At 36.6% G+C, this 19,801-nt stretch overlaps 1 protein-coding gene across 1 annotated transcript in view; it reads right to left on the bottom strand.

The window, feature by feature from the left end:
- The window catches only part of SYNPO2 (synaptopodin 2), a 95,656-nt gene extending 88,118 nt beyond the window's left edge, over positions 1-7,538 (bottom strand). Inside the window, exon 1 of the mRNA XM_074823565.1 lies at positions 7,246-7,538. Within this exon, the coding sequence (XP_074679666.1) occupies positions 7,246-7,374 (129 nt within the window). The 5' untranslated portion in view covers positions 7,375-7,538. The remainder of the gene's footprint in view (positions 1-7,245) is intronic.
- Between the last annotated feature and the right edge of the window lie 12,263 nt (positions 7,539-19,801).

Below are 19,801 nucleotides of genomic sequence, written 5' to 3'. Positions count from 1 at the left end.
AGCATTTAACCCATGATATATGGTTCCTTAAAGTAACTGCTCTAAATATTTCTGCTGTAAATATGAAGAACACTGAGTTCTGTGTTTGGAAGAAAGCCCTTCCATGATACGCATAAATTGCTAGCTGTATCTTCTCAAACGATTTGACACAATCCTAAAGGGCTTTGTAAACAACATTTCCTGTTGTGATATTTTAATGTGAACTTGGCCAAAAGTCTTACTATTATATTCACATTCACAATAAGAATGCAATGGCAGAACAATGAAATATAATAATGTCATGCAGTGTATTTTAAATGTTTCCAGAAAAGAAACTAAAAAATGAAGCAAAGTTCTATACAAAGCAGCTAATCTAATTTAGTAGGAATACAGTTTGGGTTTTTTAGTTTGTTTAGTTTAAATCAGTGTGAATTATGTTGTTCATTCTATTCCATTGAAAACTCTCCTAGCATGAGACTTGGAAAAATATATATTGGAAACAAGCACAAATTAATACTACCATGTATCCAAAGCATGCCTGTATTTGCCTAAATACTGTGGAAAGCATGCCAAAACCAGCTTGGTATGTAGTTCTGTATATGCAAAACAGGGTATACAATCATTTGCTAGTTCAGCCTGCAGTTTTTAAACACCTAGATGGGACTTTAGTACTAAACATTTCCACTGGCACAATAGCTGAAATGCAAAAGTTTGAAACTAGAAAATGCAGACCCCTAACCTTTGGAAGTACATATAAAATTTTGCTGGTAAAGGTCTATGAATTTTTTTCCTCAATTTTCTAACTAGCAATGGCAGATTTTCAGGAACAGAGTTATTTATCAGTGGTCTATTTTAGTTAGATTTTGGGAACTTTGCTTTGTTCCTTTGATTTGCAAAATAAATTAACCTAACCTCTATAAAGCCCAGCTTCTTCCCAGTTGCCAATGGAAGTTTTGTCATCTACTTAAATAGAACTACACTATGTCATCTAAACATGTGCAAAAATTTATTGATTATCAAATGGGTCAAGGCTCATGATGGAGTCAAAATCCTCTCCAGAAAAGGTAAATAAAACCACAGTTTTCCACGTAACTCCTATGTGAAAGAATATGTAGATATGCCTTACAGGGTTTTCCAAATATCAGTAAATACAGGCTGTGTCAGATGGTCTGAAGAGTGAATTTGAGAATAAGAGTTTGTCCAGGCTGCAAAAACAAACTATGTTTGGAAATGTATTAGCTAGCAAATTTAAACAAACAGTTTTAAATGCAGTCCAAGTAAGGCAAGTTGTGTTTAAAATCATGTAGGTTAACTCTAAACTCTACTCCTTTGCTGCCAAAGTTCAACTAGCATGTTTTAAACATGGCTTGTTCTGTCTACTGCTAATGCATAAAGTTGTATTCAAATTCTGTTCAAAATGTCAATTGATACAAATAAGGAAGCATCAACAGGGTCATGTTAACTCAGTACTGAGCCTTTACACGGCATGCTGAGCATCTTAATTTCAAACACAGTAGCTCATAGTAAGATTCTACTTGACTCTGCATTAACGAGTGTATTTTCAAAAGCAGATGGCACCAAAGCACCAACTCCAGGATGACTTTTAATGTCATCTGGAGATGATCTGAAACACATAACAGTCCCTTCATCTTACTAGGAGGATGGTGCTCCTAGGCCATCAGTGCAGAGGCAAGCAGGGGAGCAAAAACCCACTACTTCAGCAACTGATGGTTTATACTCATCTGCATGACTTAGCACTGCAATGAGCTAGGAGCACAGATATAACAGCTGTATTTATCATGTCTCAACTAGAGTGTAGTGACCAGAATCTCAGCTTTTACTAACCTAGTTTTTCTGCCTGGAAGTGTGAGCATTTGCCAATGGCGACAATGTAAGAGAATGACAGGAACTTTGAAAAGTTTCCTTAAATCCAGCAGCTTTGATGTACTTTAATGGATGGACCAACTGTGTGCTAACACACCTCTCATATATGTGACAGTGACATGCTTTGCCTTACCTCAGGATCAAATGCATGACTGCTACCATGTCTTATCCTTTATTTTTTTTCTACTAGACTAAGTGTAGAGGTCAGTTTGATGAAAGCCACTTGGGGTTGTTTTGCATGTATCAAGTATTTTGGATAAATGCCGGGAAAAAGTCAAAACTACCACATAGCTCACCTCTGTATGCATCCAGCATTAAGTAATCATATTCAGACATCAACTTTTCCCACTGTTGGTTCAGGTTGTTCCCAAGTCTTTGAGTTTCACTTTCAGTTTCAGGTTCCAATGAATCCAAAATGATGAAACTGAGACTTGAGTTGAAATCTGAGCGTTTTGATGGACAAGTGCACAAGTCTAAAATGACCAGGCAGCCAGTTGTCACATGCCATTACTGAGCCAAAGGTAAAACTACTATTTGTGCAGCAGCAGCAAAGTCTATTTCAGAAATTGGCAAAATAGTCACAAACTGTATAAGCTTTGCATGAAGCCTAGTTGAGGCTGTTGGATTTGAGCCCTGAATTATCCAATTATTTCACAGGATTAATTAGAACTGTAGTTAACTTTTACAAGACAATGGAAAATTGCATGTTATTTGGCATGTTTGGACATAGGAAAATGTCCATAGTAGAGCAAAAATTTTCAGGGTGCAAAATCAGATTGGTAAGAGTTTCAAAATATCCATTAAGTTCTTTCAAATAACTTGACATTTTTGAGGATAGGCATTATAATTGTAGTTATGCATTGGCAAACTGGCATGGTAGAAATTAAAGGAAGAGAAATGTTACTATTTTATTTTTCTAAAAATGTAGTGGAAAAAAGTTGCTGAAAAAGTACATAAAATCTGTCAGCACTTTTAAAAAAAAAAATGCTGTGTGTTTGTCCATATGCAACTACATGTTGTTCTGCTGCTGGTGAATCAGGGAGTTCAGGATGAATGCTGTCATAGACATAAATTAGGACAACATGACCCCATTTGAAGATATCTTTCTTGCTGAGGTGTATATATATATAAATATCTCTTTATACACTACGTATAGACCAGAGTGCTTCTGGAACTGACACGATCTGGATTCAGTAACAAGTGGCAACTCAGTATTGAGGCAGCTTGTCTCAATAACATTAGTTTGAGCATGCAAACCTACAACATGGTTTTAAGGATCTGTTCATTTTTACTTTTAGGGTACAGCTAGGAAAAAGAGGACTGAATTTCCTTTGAAGTGCTTAGAGGTCTGAGTCATGAAACTTACCACCCTTGAATACTAGAACTATTCAGTTAAGTTCCCAAACTTAAATTAGCAAGACTTTGACAGATACAAACAATGAGTTCATCAAATTGCTGTTTGGTGTAGGTTACAAATATGCTGAGAATAACGTACCTCTGTTGCAACCAGATAATTTGATGGAGTTAGATCATGGTTAAATTATAAATCTAAATCATCTATAGGACAACTCCAGTAAATTACCTGTTGCAAAAGAGATGCTTTTTAAAGGATACAGCTTCATTACATATAACATAGCTGGTATTGTTAAGTATTAGCAGAAAACTCACAGGACTTTCTTTCAAATGCTAGTCCAGAAAATCATCCATGATTCTGTACATACAGTTTTTATGTATCTTAAATTAAAAACTGCAAAGAAATTTACAAGAAAAAAATTTCTATTATATTTATAAAAACCCTATTATTTCATATATCTCACAGTGGAAACAGAAAGGACATCACATGTCCCTTTGCTCTTATATATCTTGAATTCTTAGCCATCTAGGGTCACTGTTGTACTGAGATTTCCCAACTGTCTCCTGCTTTGGGAAAGCTATCCTACAGTGCAATACTGACATGGTTTAGCGTCTTGGTGCATACACAGCACAACTGATATAACCACTGTCTTCCTTATCTTTATACACCTGATTATCTTTTTTTTTAAATAACATTCATTTATTAGGTATCCTTCTTAGCACAATATGTCTTCTGACACAGTATTTAAACTAGATTTTTTTAAAGTCATTATGATATATGTTGACAGTATAGAGAATATGCAAATTCTTTTTAACTGAAAATAAAATTTTATGAAGCATTTACAGCATCAGTGGACATAATAAAATAAGTTGATGTATGGAGCCAGGACTGGGAGGAGGAGGGGTGTTTGTATGCCTCTACAGAAAACAAGTCAAATATTTTCAAAATTTATGTTTTGAATAAGAGTTAAAAATGGACAAACAAAATGATACTTTGTGATACTTTAAAAAAAATCCATTTGTAGCAATCTCACATCTGACAAATTACTCAAATGTCTTGAATCTAATTTAATGTTTGTAAAATTGTTTGCTGATGAAAATTTACTATTCGATGTCCACTATCTCTCTGTTAACACTTTGCAAGATAATGGAAGACAATACTTTATACTACAGGCAAAACTTATTGATTTTAGCAGAATGCTAGTTGCATATATGCTTTAAGAGCTAGGCAATAAACAATGGGGGGAGGGTTTACATATTTTTTTATAAATGTAATAAAACAATATTTAAAAGGCATAAAACAAACTGGTAAAAGTTGCTTCTGGCAGTGAACTGCAGTGACTTATTCCATTAGCTTTAAAAACGGTATGTTTCCTTTATCAAAAGGGTAGATAGGTGTGAATTTGGAATTTTTTTATCCTGCCACATTTTCATGGATTATCTCATTTCCCTCCATTTCACATCCCGTTCCCTTTAGATCTGTATCACAGCCACAGCTCCGCTTATGACACAGGCCTGAGTACACTTCCCTTTGCAGCAGCCCAGGGGTATACGTGGTCAGGTTGTGTCGGCAACCAGGCAAGCAACCCGCTGCAGCTTTCCCAGCTCCTGTGAGTCGAGACACCAAAACCAGAAATACACACTTCTGCCAAAATCTTGGTTGGTGTAAACTGGCTATGACCCACTGGTTCCATGGAGCTCCAGTGGAGAAACTGAACCTTGAACTGAAAAAATCAAACAATTTTTTATTGTGTTTAGGAAACACAACCTTTGGATTTTGGAGACAGCAGGAAAATTACTATGCACTAGTTGTGTAATTCTTTTTTGTTTCATGAGTTATTAGACTGAGTTTTCACAGATGATAGAATAAAAGCTGAAAACATTGTCTCTCCCCCAAAAGGGTCACACACAGTGTAGCTGCAGACCCCCCAACTCACTGTGCCTCAACCTGCTGGTGGTGGCTGACCCGGGGACCCATGCCTGCGCAGCCCTGAGAGAGCCCCAGCTCCCGGGGGGGTCGGTGGAGCCTGCCGACAGAGTGAGTCCCAAAGAAAGCTGTGGCCTGTCAACTCTTAAATTTCAGGTTTTCAGCCAGATGCTAGTGTCAATTTTCAGATCTCACTGATCCTGACCAACTCTTGAGCGGGGAGAAATGAATGATCTGGAACTCAGAAAGCACCCAATCCACCATGCTTATAACACATATATGCTGATACGCATGTACTCTTACAGGGGGTGTTCTGAAGTATTGTATTACGTGGCCTTTTGATTGGGTTCATTTGCAAGAAAACAAACTCATGCTTCTTTTATTTTTTTCTAAAAATACTGTTATTTTTCTAAATTTAGATATATTTTACTAGTGGATTTTCCCATGAGAAGTAAGGCACAACTGTTACCATGTGTCTAGTTCTCAAGTCCCTGATCTTAGTGGTAAAACGGAACCCAGATATAAGTGTCACGGTCTAGGATGTGAATATGAAAAAAGAAAATTGTATAGCCTATTTTTATCATGAAAACTAAAGCTTAATCAGAATCTTGTGTTCAAACTACTGTGCTTTTTACTTTTGGTTTTATGTAATCAAGGCCACTCGTCTTTTACTGTTACTTACATTTTTTTAAGTTCTAGCTACAAGTTTTCACTAGATGGCAGGATTCCACTGCCATCTATTATCAGTAGCTTTACTTGCAAAGCAACAGTTGCCTATCGGTAGGAAAAAAATTTAAACATGTTCAAGTTCTGCAAAATATAAAAACAAACAGAAAACAACAGTAATGAGAAAACCGATACATACACTCAGTAAATCATAGCTCTGTTACTGAATATGATTAATATTATGGGCTGGAACTCATCGAAAATAATAGTGAAAGATGTTCTTTTCTTGACAGAGGAACTAGAAGGACCTTACTTTATAAAATGAGGTAGACTTACTGTTTCTGCTATTTTTTAAAAAGTTAACTGATCCAGTAAATGAAATTTAACTAATTAATAAATATATTGACAGCTTAAGAAACAGCTAAACTACTGATCTAAAATACTCTATCAAAGTACAAAAAACTCAACACTCAATGTACTGGATTACCAAGATACTAAAAGGTGATAAGATACATTTTAATCTCTCTCCCTCAATTTAACAAGGCAGAATTCATTGTATGTTGATCAGTCCCAGTAGCATTTCAGTGAGTAGTATTTTGCTGACCTCAGAGCCCTGGACAAAATTTGTCCCTCTTTTCTAGGGAAAGCAGAGTGCAGCTCCATATAGTTATATAAGCCTTAATAACCATGACAAATCTTCATTGTTGCACCAGTGGAGAAGCTGTTGCAATGGAGTGAGCACTGATTTTTAACAAAACTACTCTTTAACTATTATTTTTGCAACTTGGGGTTACCAATTCTTGTTTTTTATTTATTCTGGATTTCTACTGTCTATTTTGATCCCATTTTATACATGAAGATAATTTAGGAAGTGTTCAGTAATTTTCAGTTTTGCTCATGAAATACAAGAGGGAATGTTTGGCATCTATTAAAGCTGCTTCTAAGACTGGATAACTTTCCAAAACCAGAGATAACTCAGTGTAATGCTTTCCAGGATTCCCAAAATAGTAAGAACATTTTCTCATGATAAAGCTGTATTTATTCTATGCCTAGAGTAGAAAAAGTATCATAAATAGATGACTGAAACAGCATTTCCTAATATGAGATTCAGTTTTGTGATATACTGAGTGCATTCAAAAACATACAGACAATCAAACAGAAGCTGGAAGGCATACATCATTTCACAGTTTCAAGCCTTTAACATTTAAGAAAATGTTTGCAATACTTGCAAGCTATGAAAAGTAATCATTCCTTTTTATTGAAACAAACATAATCAGCACCTGTAGAATCTCTGCAAAAGACGTTAGCAAATTCAAACAAGCATCACGATAAGATCCACACCAACCATTACACTGGAAGCAGTATGTATTTAAACAAACAATTCTCTTCATTCATGTTCACAAAACACTGATAACATCTTTCTCTCATGATCCTACCTTGGCGATTTGCAAAGGCTGCTTTTGCTCCTTGCCACCTTGCAATCTAAAGCCCCAAGGTGCCCCTCCACTCATAGCAATGCAGAGATAATCCCCTGTGCCCATTTTCCTGGTGCAGTTAGGCAGCATTCATTTACAGAAGAACATGAAAAATTTGTCTTGCAGATAGATGTTCAGTGAGCTGGAGATTTGTCTGCCAGGCAGAGCTGGAGACCCAGAGCACCACACTGTTGCTGCTGCTGTGTACTGCACTAGCAAATGTAGTCATTCAGAAGAACGTAAGAGCTCCCTCCGATCAAGGGCACAGCCCACTCTTTCGTCAGATTTCTATGTTCAGCCCACCTTCAAAGTAAAGTAAGTAACGCTGAGGAAATGCACACAAAGAGACTCAGCCATGAGGCAGAAAAGGCTGTATTTAAACATGACTCTTGTGACAGCTAAATCAAAACAACAGCAAAAAGAAGTGTACATTTCCCAGTGACAATTTAGGATGTAAGTTTACTTTAGCAAATAGTGCCAGACATTTTAAACTCTAATTTACCCATTTCTTGCATTCATACTCCAAACAAAGAAGAAAGCAGAACCACGAGTGAAATATCATGTATATCCTCTGAATACACTTAGATAGAACTAGGTTTATGATTTTCGTCTCCTTCCCTGCATGCACTTTCTGCAGCACTGCAGGTATGCAAGGGGAAAAAAAAAAAAAAAAAAAAAAAAAAAAAAAAAAAAAGAAGACTAAAAGCTTTATCATTTCCCTGTCTTGGAATTGCTTCTTTTGCTGGTTCTCTCTAACCTCAGTATAGTTTAACATGCACTGCTATTTAGCAATCACCTGAGTTATTGTTGGACCCTAGTAATACCTGTTCTTATGCAGCCTGTTGCCTTTTCTACTAGAGAGGGAAAGAGGATTAGTGGAACAAAGTATCAGATCTCTCTACTGATGCTATCAATGGATGATTTGCATTGTGTCATTAGAGGGGAACCTTGCTATAAGCACAGAAGAAAAAAAGATTCAGTGGGAAGTTAATTTGCTGGTGCCTTACAAGACCTGAGTTCAGTTCTGTTCCCTGTTGCTGGCTTGGGATAATGCAGACTGTAAACAGCTGAGCTCCTTCAGGTATAGTTGGAGTGGTTTAAGAGGTGACTGTTCTTCAGCAAGGAATGAATATTCCCCTAGCTGAGTGTTAACAACTGACAGCTTAAGTGCTCCTATTCACCTCAGCCCAAAGTCAGTTAGCTTGGCTTAAATCACATTTCATTTTGAACAAAGCTCATTCTAAAGGAGAGTGTTCAGCAGGTGGGCAGAAACATCTTTAAAGCTAGACTAGTTTCTGAAATAAACATCTCTTGCATTGAGACCCAGGTTGCTGGGGGCTGATGTCAGATTCCCACAGCTTAAATTCCACCAAGGTCCCTGTATGAAGGGTTTTCGATTGGCTGGTTCTAGGTCTTCAGAGATGTCAGGGCAACGGGAAACACTTGGCATTTAAGTTACATGACTTTGCATCTAAGTAGCTGAGGCTTAAATTTAATTAATTGTCCCTGGAGTGATGCTTCCTTACACTACAGCAATGTTCTTTAAAGACCATTAGGCAAAATATCAAGGTAGAGACAGGATCTTCTGTTAAACTGAAATATTATGGCTGGAAAAAGTAGACAGGCTTTTAGGCACTTGAGCCCTTCATCAGGCCTCTGAAGACACTAAAGTAACCCAAAGACTGGGTGGACACAAGTTCCCTAATCAAACAGAGGAAAATGTCACACTACATATCAGGATTTAATGGAAGTAAGAGTGCTTTCTTTATTGACTACAAATCAAAGGCTCTGGAGAAGCAAAACAAGCACAGCTAGCCATACAATTAAATACTTAAGGAAAACACTATCAGAGAAGCCATACTCAGAAAGGAAATGGTCTTTAGAGGAACTTTGCTAGACAACCTCTGAGTGAAGCTGCCTTGTTTAAAATAAGTCTGTTCAAGGTGGCTAACTGCTTCTTATTATCTTGTGCAATGTTGATCTGTTGCTATAAGAGACAGTTTTTTAGTCTTTCCCTAGGCCAAATCTTGCTTTAGACAAAATTCTCTCCCAGTGTGCCTAATGATGCACATTATTATAGATACTTTTATGACAATAAATTTCTTAAGTATAGAGCTGCAAAAAATGCCCTATGACACTCTGGTAAATACAAAAATAAACAAATTTTTTTAAGAAAATGAATCACATTATTATCAGCCCTTCAAATGTTATAAATTTGTGATTAAATATATATGTTTAATTACTGTTAGGGTGTTTTAAGCTTGTATTAGGCTCTCTTTTATAATTTTGGTAAAAAGGAATAATAAAATCTGATCTTTGTTTTTGAACTTCTTCATATACCTATTGTAGAAAACAAATTAAGGAGAAACTCTCCTGCATTTGGATGTTCTTATAATTGATGGGAATTTGTAATAGATATAGATGTTTCTATCTCTGACCATATAACAGAACTGTGTAAAATGATAGAACAATCTTGATTAGTCATTCCTCAGCTGAAAAAATAACCAGTCAGAACACCAGGATCTGTTTGACTTTGTCATATAACATAGACAAAACGTCTCTCTACAGCTGCTAAAGCATCAGTAGTTGGTGTTCCTTGAAGTTAATCCCTCACCATCTATTTGACATTCTTAAGGCAAAAGAGCAGAGAGAAGCACTTTAAATTTGATTGTGTCATACAAAAGACATAGCAAAATCATGCCAATGGTTTTGGCTAAAATCACCATGTAAAACATTAGAGAAATTTCTCTTAAAAGCAAAATTAATAGTTGTCTACAACATTGTGAGCTAGTTTTTTTGATATTTAAATTTGAAGACTTTAGTGTTTGTTTAATGTTCTACTGGCTTCTGATCTGTGAAATCTACATGGCATTCTAGAAGTTAAATCATCTTGTCGAAGTAATGGTAATAGATAACGTCATTGGTGCTGTAAGATCTCTGCTCTCCAAAGAAAAAAAAATCTTTTTTTTCTGCTGAGTTTGTATATATATATTGTGTAGTACTAATTACTCCAAAACAAGTTGTGGAAAGAATGTAAGAAACCCGAAATCTTTAAACTAAGAGTAACCCAGTATAATGACAAAGCTCTGAAGACATTTAAACTTGGTACTGATATAGGACTCTTTGCCTGAACTGACAAGAATTGTGGTCCTGATAGGAGAATGAAGATAGGAAAAATAACTTTTTTCTAGTCAGTATGTTGAGGGGGTTTTATGACAACAATTCCAAACAGATTGCGGCTTTTTTTCTTCGATTTGTGGCTTGCTCCACAGTAAGAAAAACATTTGAAGTCTGTACCTAAACTATTCCCATGATGGGGAGACCCAAAGCTTCCAATGTCCTAATCTAACAAATAATACTCCATAGGCATTAACAACTCCCATATGCCTTATATGATTTTCTTAAATGCTTATGCCGCAGCGTATCTTGCTTTTTAAAAGTAGTCTTATCTTGTTGTACATTCTCTGAATCCTTTGGGATTTCTAAATGCTGGTCAGAAACTGGACAGCATGATAAAAGTGGAGTCATTCTTGGGGTTTATGATGTTTTGGTCTCTGTGGTCTCTATAGCAATAAATAATGTGTAAAATGTGTAAATAATAGCAAAAATATCTGCCCAAATGCAGGTAAAGCTTTGGCTTAAATCTGATCTTCTATGATGAGATCTGTATGAAAAAATTTCCAGGTCAAACCCCCACCTGTTCATCTGCTTTCAAGAACTGCTAGACAAAAAATCTAGCACATTAGCCTTGATGAGCTGTAATAAACTAAGAATAGCCATACTTAGACCAAAGTGAGACCATCTACCCGAAAATGTTGTCTTTGATAGTGGGTGGATAATGGTTGCTTAGGAAAAAGAATAAGGACACGAAAAATGCTCACTACTTTCCTCAGCCAGCCTCCGGTGGCTTCCACTCAAAAACTTCCTCAGCTGGATGCAGTTCCTCTGTACTTAGTAACAGTTATGCATTTCTCTTCCGTGAACTTTTCCATGTGATCTCCTCTTGAGCCCACATAACTATTAGTATCTATAGCTTATCGTAGGAAGTCATCCCTAAGTACATTGTGACATAAAGAATCACCTTTTCTTCTCTGAATCTGGATCCTACAGATTCATTTGATGTCCCCTGCTTCTTGGATCAGAGAAAACTGTGACCAAGCAATCCCCAGCCACATTTTTCAGGCACTTTATTTTATAGACCTCTTACATATTCATCTCACTTGTCTTTTTTCAAGGAAAGAATAGAATAATTAGTTATTCTTTATACAGAAACTGTCTCATACTTTTCATTATTCTTGTTGCCTTTCTCTACATCCTCTATAGTTCTATATCCTTTTTGAGATGGTGGCCTGGAATGCTACACAGTCTTCAAAGTTGGGGTTTATACAATAACATGATTATATCATCTATTTTGTTCTCTAGTTGCTAACCCCAACATTTCTAACACCTGATTTGATTTTTCAGATGCTGCTGAGTTGATGTTTTCATGGAACTATCTTTTAAAATCTTAAAATCTTGTCTGATGATAGTTCAAAGCTCATTGTTTTATATGTGAATTAATGTTTTTTTCCCCAATGTGTATCACCTTATATTTCTAAGCCATGTTATGGTATGGCTGCTTACTTTTCTTAAAAGCCTTTGGTGAAGGAATTTGTTGAAAGCCTTTTGTAAATCCAAGATCAATCAGATCACCCTTATCCACGTGTTTTTTGATCCCTTCAAAGGGCTGCCTTATGTCTGTGAGGCAGGACTTCCTTTTATGAAAACCTTTTTAACTCTTCCCAGATAAGTCATATTTATCCAGATGTCCACTGTTCCATATTATAGTTTCCACCTATTTGTTTTGTATAGAGATCAGGCTGACAGGCTTGTTTTCTGAATCTCTCTCAGAACACTTTTGTTTAAAAACGGCACTCTAATCTCAGGTAACAGTTTTAAGTAAGAGTTAGCTATTTCAGCCTTGAATTCCTTTAAAGCTCTGTGTGGTCTTGGTAACTACTTCTTATTGTCTCATCTACCGTCACTTGTCCATATATTTTCTTTTCTTATTTTAATAATCATTTATGGTTCGGAACAGTTTTACTCTAAGTGAATTTATCTAAAATCTAATTTAAATCAAGTAGTTCTGTAGCCGAGTTCAGAAGACATTCTACAAATGTGAGAAGAAATAAGACATATAGTCATCTTTCCTTCAGCAATAAAAGAAAAGCTGTCATTTCACCTACAGTTTCCTACAATCCTATCCTAGGTCTGTGGATTCTTTAAAAATGCAAACCTTTCCACCCATTCCTTAGTAATAAGGAAGAGAGAGAGAGAGAAAGGGGATATCATGATCTCTAATTTATGGGCAGCATTTTACTGCTGTAAATACCCAGGTGGTCTGATTTCCTCCTTTTTATGCATTTCATTTTCTCTTCCTATCTGATTTTTTTCACATAAAATCAACGTAAGCTAGTTCCCTAAAAATGACTATTTTAACAGCTTTCTAGTAGATGCTAACTGTATCATCTGTAAACAATTAAATAAACTACCCAATTTATTGTAGGATGTGATTTTAGCCAATTGGGAAGATCAGCAGGAAAAAAAAAAATTAAAAAAATTGACAGTGCTTTTTTGTTTGTTTGTTTATTAATTACATGGAAAAAACCCCACTTGTGAATGTATAGCTGGCTTAATGGAACAAAAAATAAAATCACAGCTATGCCAGTTAAGAAAACATGACATACAGTCCCTTCCAAATGAAGTGAAAATGGCCTCTTCTACTATATTCCTTCAACTTAGATTTTTTTTTTAAAAGTGGCTTCTGCAAGCTGGGTAATGTAAGGCAACGTAGCATATGTTATTGTCCTAATCATTGCCTAGTAACACTCCTTGTTTTGTAGCAGTGCAACTCTGTAGTTGCATAGGGTAAAAGAAAATTTTGAAGGCAAAGCTAAACATAATTTTCCCCCTAACCTTACAGAAGAAGAAAAATCCATTTCTGCTTAATTCCTACCCTTAATTTTTGTTCTGCTGTGTTGAGAAGCAACAAAAAACAGAACCACATGGAAAGGATTTAATTTTCAAAAAAGGTATAAATGACAGGCAAAGTGAATGAAATATATTGATGAAAGGTTCAAATGCATGGCTTCAGCTAACATTCATTAAAGCTGTTTGCTCTTCGTTTTTTCCCATCAAATTTCTCTTGTCCTACAAGAGAAATTAATAGAATCCAGATGTTTTGATTGCATGAGGAACTTTGCAGTGCACTGCCAGCTGAAAAGGGTTTGCTGACTGAAAGGACAGACATGGAGTGTTAAAAATACTAAAAAACAGTAATACCAAGTTCTCAGTGAAGAGAAATTAAATTAAAAATACAAGTCATAGATAATTATTAGATACCTCTAAGGCTGGATGGGAAAGCTCTGCCCACACTCATAAGAGGCATGAGCAGTTTGTCACCAGTAAAGGCAAAGGCCTCAAATTTTAATCCCTAATGTGGATTATTAGGATAGGTACTGTGTGATGGGTTGGAATTTTAGAACTAGTCCTGCTTTGTTTTTTTTCCCCAACTTCAAGATTGGCAAATGAAGTGTAGTGGAAGAAGCAGAGAAATGTACTGAATCTGACTCCGGTGTGAGAAACCACTTTCTCAGAAACATAAAATAAATCCAATCATGTTTTAGAGCCTGAGATAATTTTTCCTCTAAATGGAAATACAAAGGGTTGCACTGTCATGTTCTGAAAAACTGTAAGTCTGCAATCTGCCATGTGTAAGTGATAATGCAGGACAGTGCTCAACCAAGCTTCTCTTGAAGGGAGAAAGTGATTTGCTGTTGGCCTCTCCTGGAAACAAATTACCTCACCTCCATGCCAGCTCAGCTAAGGTTAATGAAGTTTTAGACATTGAGAAAGAGTCAGACTTTTGCCTGTTTATCTTGCCTGTACCTCTTTGTTCCCTGTTGTGTTCTTAATAGGGTGAGTAATCCACCTAAAAAATAGAACTCTATCCACAAGCAAAAGTTTATTAATGCAGGTAGCCCATGTGGAGGAATGAGAACTCTGTTCCTCTGAATGGTAGACTTAGCAACAGTTACAATCATGCCTTTTGTTACTAAGTTGAAGTATATCTCTGTGACTCCTGAGCTGATTGCATATGCAATTAATAACAGGCATTGTTATTTGACAGGTGTGTTTCTTAGATCACACTCCCAGCATTTATATATGGTTCACTAAGAAGACAATGTAAGTGAGCTGAAAATGTGAAGTTTGCCATGCCACTACCAGAAGGGTATTTCTCAGCACTTACGTGTCATCCTAGGTGCTTGTAATGGCTTTATCATTATGGGTTTAAGACCTATTGTTGAAAAAAAAAAAACAAAACACAACAAAAAACAAAACAGGCAAAAGAAGCCACTTTCCTCCAAAACACAGAAACAAAGTTGATATTCTTGAGCATTACTGATTGATAACACAATAAATAGAAATTCATGCAGAGGGAGTTCCCTTGTAACTCTACAATTCACCATGTCAGGATGTAGATTAATGTAGATGTACTCTCTGAGCATATGCCTAGGTGGCAACTGTGATAAGGCGCTCTGTAGCCAAAGAGCCTGTCACCATTAAATACAGTGAGTAAAAATGTATGGATAACTCAAATAAGGAGCCAAGAGTTTGGACAAGGGAACTCTGATGTTTCTTTGGTGTTTGTCCTACCTGTTCCTACCACAGCCAGCCCCAGATACTCAGGAAATACCTTCCTGAACTACTGGCTGAAGTGAAGTAAACTTTTTTTTTCTTCCTGGACTCTCAAAGTCTTTTGAGAAAGCTTTTGAGATTCCAGGTGTGCATACATGACCCCACCATGTCCCAAGTGCACACTACAACAGGACCTTCCTTTCTTTCTCCCCCTCCTTCGTATGGGCCAGGCAATTTGGAAGTACAGGTGGTCTGAAAGCACCTCCCCCTTGGGAAAGGGGCCAGTAAGATATATGAAAAGATAAGGATTTCAGAATGCGTCCAAGAATCAATACACAAAATAGCTACAAAGGCTCCCCAAGATTTTGCTGTGAGGAAAAAGTAAAACACGTTCACTGCAAGATTTGTGAATGTGGAATAAACACTGGAATAACTACCCATTTCTTGTTAATTGTGAAGTAAGGGTTTGGGCTAGAATTTATGTTTCCAGGTGTCATTCCACTGTGTTTTACAAGTAAGAACGAATCTTTTCTTGGGACTTGGGGAGACTCTTAGGTGTCAATCTCCATTTCATTCTGATTCCCAGGAGATGGGATGACTACATTTTTGGCTTCAGTAATTGGGAAAATTATTATTAAAGATTCTAAAGCAAAAACTATTTATGTGGTATTTTCTTTCTGGTTTTGGCAGGGAAGGGTTGCATCCCATTCTTCTTAATACAGCCTACAGGAATCAAAATATCTTCTATGCAAAAGTTTTTGAGTGGAATATGCATGTAAGTAGGTGTTCTATGTTCCTCACCTCTGCCGTAATGCTTCACCCTGCTCTTTGAATTGTCATTTAGAAGTGGCGGTTAAGTAACACAATACCTTTTATCTATCTGTTCATCTTAGACAGTCAACTTTTATGATCTCCCCTCTTCCTACTGAAGAACCCAGTGCAAACATTTCAGGCCTACTTACTTATTGGGCTAAACAAATATATGAACAAATATACTCTCTTCCAACATACTACAGTGAAATGAACCAAGAGTAACCATATCATATTCAATCAGAAAATACATTTTAATCATAGCTGAGCTATGAATTAGGCTGAAGTAGTCTACTAAATTTTGAAATTATGGTTTAATGTGGAACTGAAGATTGGAGAGATCTTGAAGATTTAACATCAGTCTGATGAATACTCACCTGCATCAAATTTCATCTTTTAAATTTTGTTTCCTGTTAGCTAGCATAAAAGTTATTAACTCTGTTTGACTTGTTGCTTTTAAAGAGCTCACTGACTGATTTCATGCATGGCCATGGTCCAGCATAAAAATCAACTAATTTTGCATTGCAGTTTAAAGCAGGTATTGTTTGTCACTTGGAAGGCTCATAAGATCGAATTTATCAGTACTGAAAACAAGAACAGGAGAAGCAGAGGAACAACTGAGTTATAATACAGTATGGGTCTCAGGAAGCTTGGGTTCCATTTTTAAACTTGCAAATTCACATTTAATATTTAGTCTGGGCCTGTAAAATAGCCACTACAGAGTGTAACCTTGAGAAATCTGCTAGAACTTCTGAAAATCTCCATTTGTAGTTTGATATCTGAATCCTCCTGTAGTACCCTGTTCTCTCTTTCCCCTGTACTACAAAATACGCTGTAAGATTTGTAAAGCAGTTTCTAACACTCACTTTACAAATACAGTGAAGTATTTTGTTCAGTGTCTGCTCCAGAGAGTCTGACATCTGAGTTCGAACTACAGCATCTAGCAAAAGAACAGTGCATTGAAAGTTGCTATGACATCAAGTTATATCTGCATAAGGCTAACAGCATTGCTTGCTCTTTGCATCCGGATAGTTCTGTTCAGATTCTTACCAGAGAAACAGTAACAACAAAGATGATACAACAAGGACCCCCCCTCATGAAATCTTACCCTCCATGCAAATAACTGCAATAGATTAGAAAGCAATCCAGGTATCTTGATTCCTGGCTATAGGAACAAGTATTCCAACTCTCTCCTTTGATAACTAATTCCTTTCCAAATGGAGCAGATTATATTAGAAAAGTCTGCCCTCCAAAAAGACCTTGATGTTTAACCACTGCTGATGTTACATCCTTCCCTGTTGTGCTGCATCTTCTTGCCAGGAACCAGTTTCCAGACATCTCAGCTTCCTCTGTCTTTGGTACAGGCTTCTGCTTTTGGTGATAATCTACTGTTTAGCTGGTGTTGGCACGGATCTGCCAAATTTCCAGACAACTGCCAATGTCTGCAAATCCTGAACAAGTGGTTCTTCTGCCTCCACAGAGCAAATCTAGTTATGTGTGCTGTGACTCCAAGTGTGATACAGAATTTTCTTCCTGTCCTTTGTCATTTTCATGTCAGCTGCATCTCCTATCCCTTTGTTGCATCTATTATATACAAATAATATGATGGATTTTTGAAAAAATTAATTCTGATTTTCTTTGATTTAATTATGATGTTTATTTTTGTTGATGATGGGGAAGGCATCGATTACTTTATACTAAAGGTATCCAAATAGCACAGAACCAGTATTTTGAAAAATGCTCTTGTAATCACTACTGATATTTTTACAAATGACAGAAATGCTTTACTGGTATGTAGTACTTCTTTCCATGCTCAGGTAGAAGATTTTTTACTTCCACATTAATGGTGGTGTAAAGCAGAAACACAGTGAATGTGAGTGTGAATAAACATAAAAGTATTTGCATCTTAGTAATTTCAGAGTGATTTTGAAGAGCTGTTTTCCTTCTGCAACAGATTTCATTTAACAGTTAGGAATATTTGTCAGTACTAATGAATAGAAACCAATTTACCCTGCTTGTCATATCAACTGATCAGAGAAAGGAAATAATATCATATGAGCTGCAGTAGACAATCAATTATATGGAACAAATATGACTTAGTAATGGTAGGAGTATACTAACAGTGTATTGAATGTTCACTAGCACTGGCTGAAATACAACTGCGTTATTAACTGGACACACAGAAAAACCACACTGTAAATTCATCCCATGTCTTCCAATGAGAAAACTGAGTAGGTCAGTCAAATAGCTAGTTTGCTATGAAGAGTTAACTCAAACAGTTCCTTTTTTTTAATGATAGTAAGCTTATTTGAGTACTCTTCTAAAGCAAGACTCCAGTAACACATCAGAAATTTTATACATGAGCAGGAAATGTAAAATGAAAGCCAATGAAAGTAAATGAAAGCCAATGAAAGTAAAGCTACTTCAGATGCTTTTGAATGTAAAAGTGAAATATATCTAAGTTTGAGAAATTCCATACACTCAGCAAGCAAACATGGAAAGGATCATATAACTGTCTGCTGTCCTTTCTCAGACTGATGGCTTAATGTTTATTCACAGTGCTTTATATATCATACATTATTCATCAGATTATAATAAGAAGTTCTCATCTTTGTTTTTATGTTACAGTTTATTATGTAGCAGTTATGGCAGGGTAATCAAGTCTTGTTGTTTTTTCTTTAAGAACTGGTGGTGCAATCTTCCACTCTCATGCATTTTAGAGAGTACTAAATTAATTAAAAAAGATAATTGAAATTCCCCAACTGAAACATCACAGCAGTTTTCTCAGAGCACCGTATCTATCTCCTGTAAATGTTCCAGATCGAGTTGCCAGAAAGTTGATTTCATTAGAAAACCAAAATAGCAACAATCAGTGAGAGTAAGCAGAGGAGCCTCACAGTTTACAGATACTGAAAAATCCAGAGGCTTGAACTAGCCAGAAAGTCTTTTTTAAAGAAAGCAGCCAGTTTTCTATAGCACATTTGCTTTTGTAATGCATGACATGTGGTAGAATTTACCACATGTGGACCATGCAGCATTTTACAATAATTTCTGGTTTACTGAGTTTCAGGGAAAGAAAGTGGTTTTAGCTAATAGGGACCAACCTTGGCTTTAAGGCAAGTGACCTTTTCACAAGATCCAAAGTCTCTCATAGGCAAATAATAACATTAAATACTCTTTCACTTGCATATCATTTTTCTTCCCTAAATATAATTTTTTGCTTTGCAAATATGCCAGTAAACTTTACCAACACTCTCCAAGGTAGGCAATGAATACCCTCTGTAGCAGTTGATTTTTGTCCTCTATTTGGGGGAGTTAGGGATCATTAAGACAAAAGGATCTATCATTGTGGACTTACCAGTTGCCAGTGATGTTTGGGAGGGTTGGGGCAGGGAAGGGGTGATGCACTCCCAGTCCTTCCTCTCCTCTGCAGGGTATAACAAAATTCAGCCATTTCTAGGGTGGAACAATGCAGCTGTTCAAAAGCTACCAGCAACTGTACAAGTGCAACAAAATCGCCCAGTTCACAGCAGGGAATAGAGAGTAATATTTGGTCTAAATGAATTTGCAGATGGATTCAGACAGACAGAATATAAGTTTATGAATTGTTACACTCCTTCTCATCTAAAAATATTTGGGAATCTAATGAGCACAAAGTGTCAGGACCAGTTTGTGTACGGTATGCTGAAAGCAGCCTGAGAGGTCGAACAGCCTTTACCATCACTCTGGAGCGGGAGGTCCATACTTAGCAGGAGGGAAAAGGGAGACTCACTTGCATGATCTGTGTGCTCAGCAATCCCTAATTGCATCCCAGTTGCCCCTCTGCCTGGCCAGGCCCCATTTTGGTTCTGGGTACTCTGACTCACCACCTCCTCAATTAGTGTCTGATCTGGCAAAAGAACCAAAATGGTGAGGAATTAATTCTTGCTTTATTGTGGCCCCATGCCTGGGCTGAAATAGGACTAGGTGATAGTGGGTAGTCACTATAGGAAGTATCTATTAACACCGGTTACTTAAGAGAAACTATATA

The sequence above is a fragment of the Strix aluco genome, chromosome 4 (genome assembly GCF_031877795.1).
Source record: "Strix aluco isolate bStrAlu1 chromosome 4, bStrAlu1.hap1, whole genome shotgun sequence".
Taxonomy (NCBI): Eukaryota; Metazoa; Chordata; class Aves; order Strigiformes; family Strigidae; genus Strix; species Strix aluco.
Note: the sequence above shows the minus strand (reverse complement) of the source record. Positions and strands in the feature narration are given on the sequence as shown.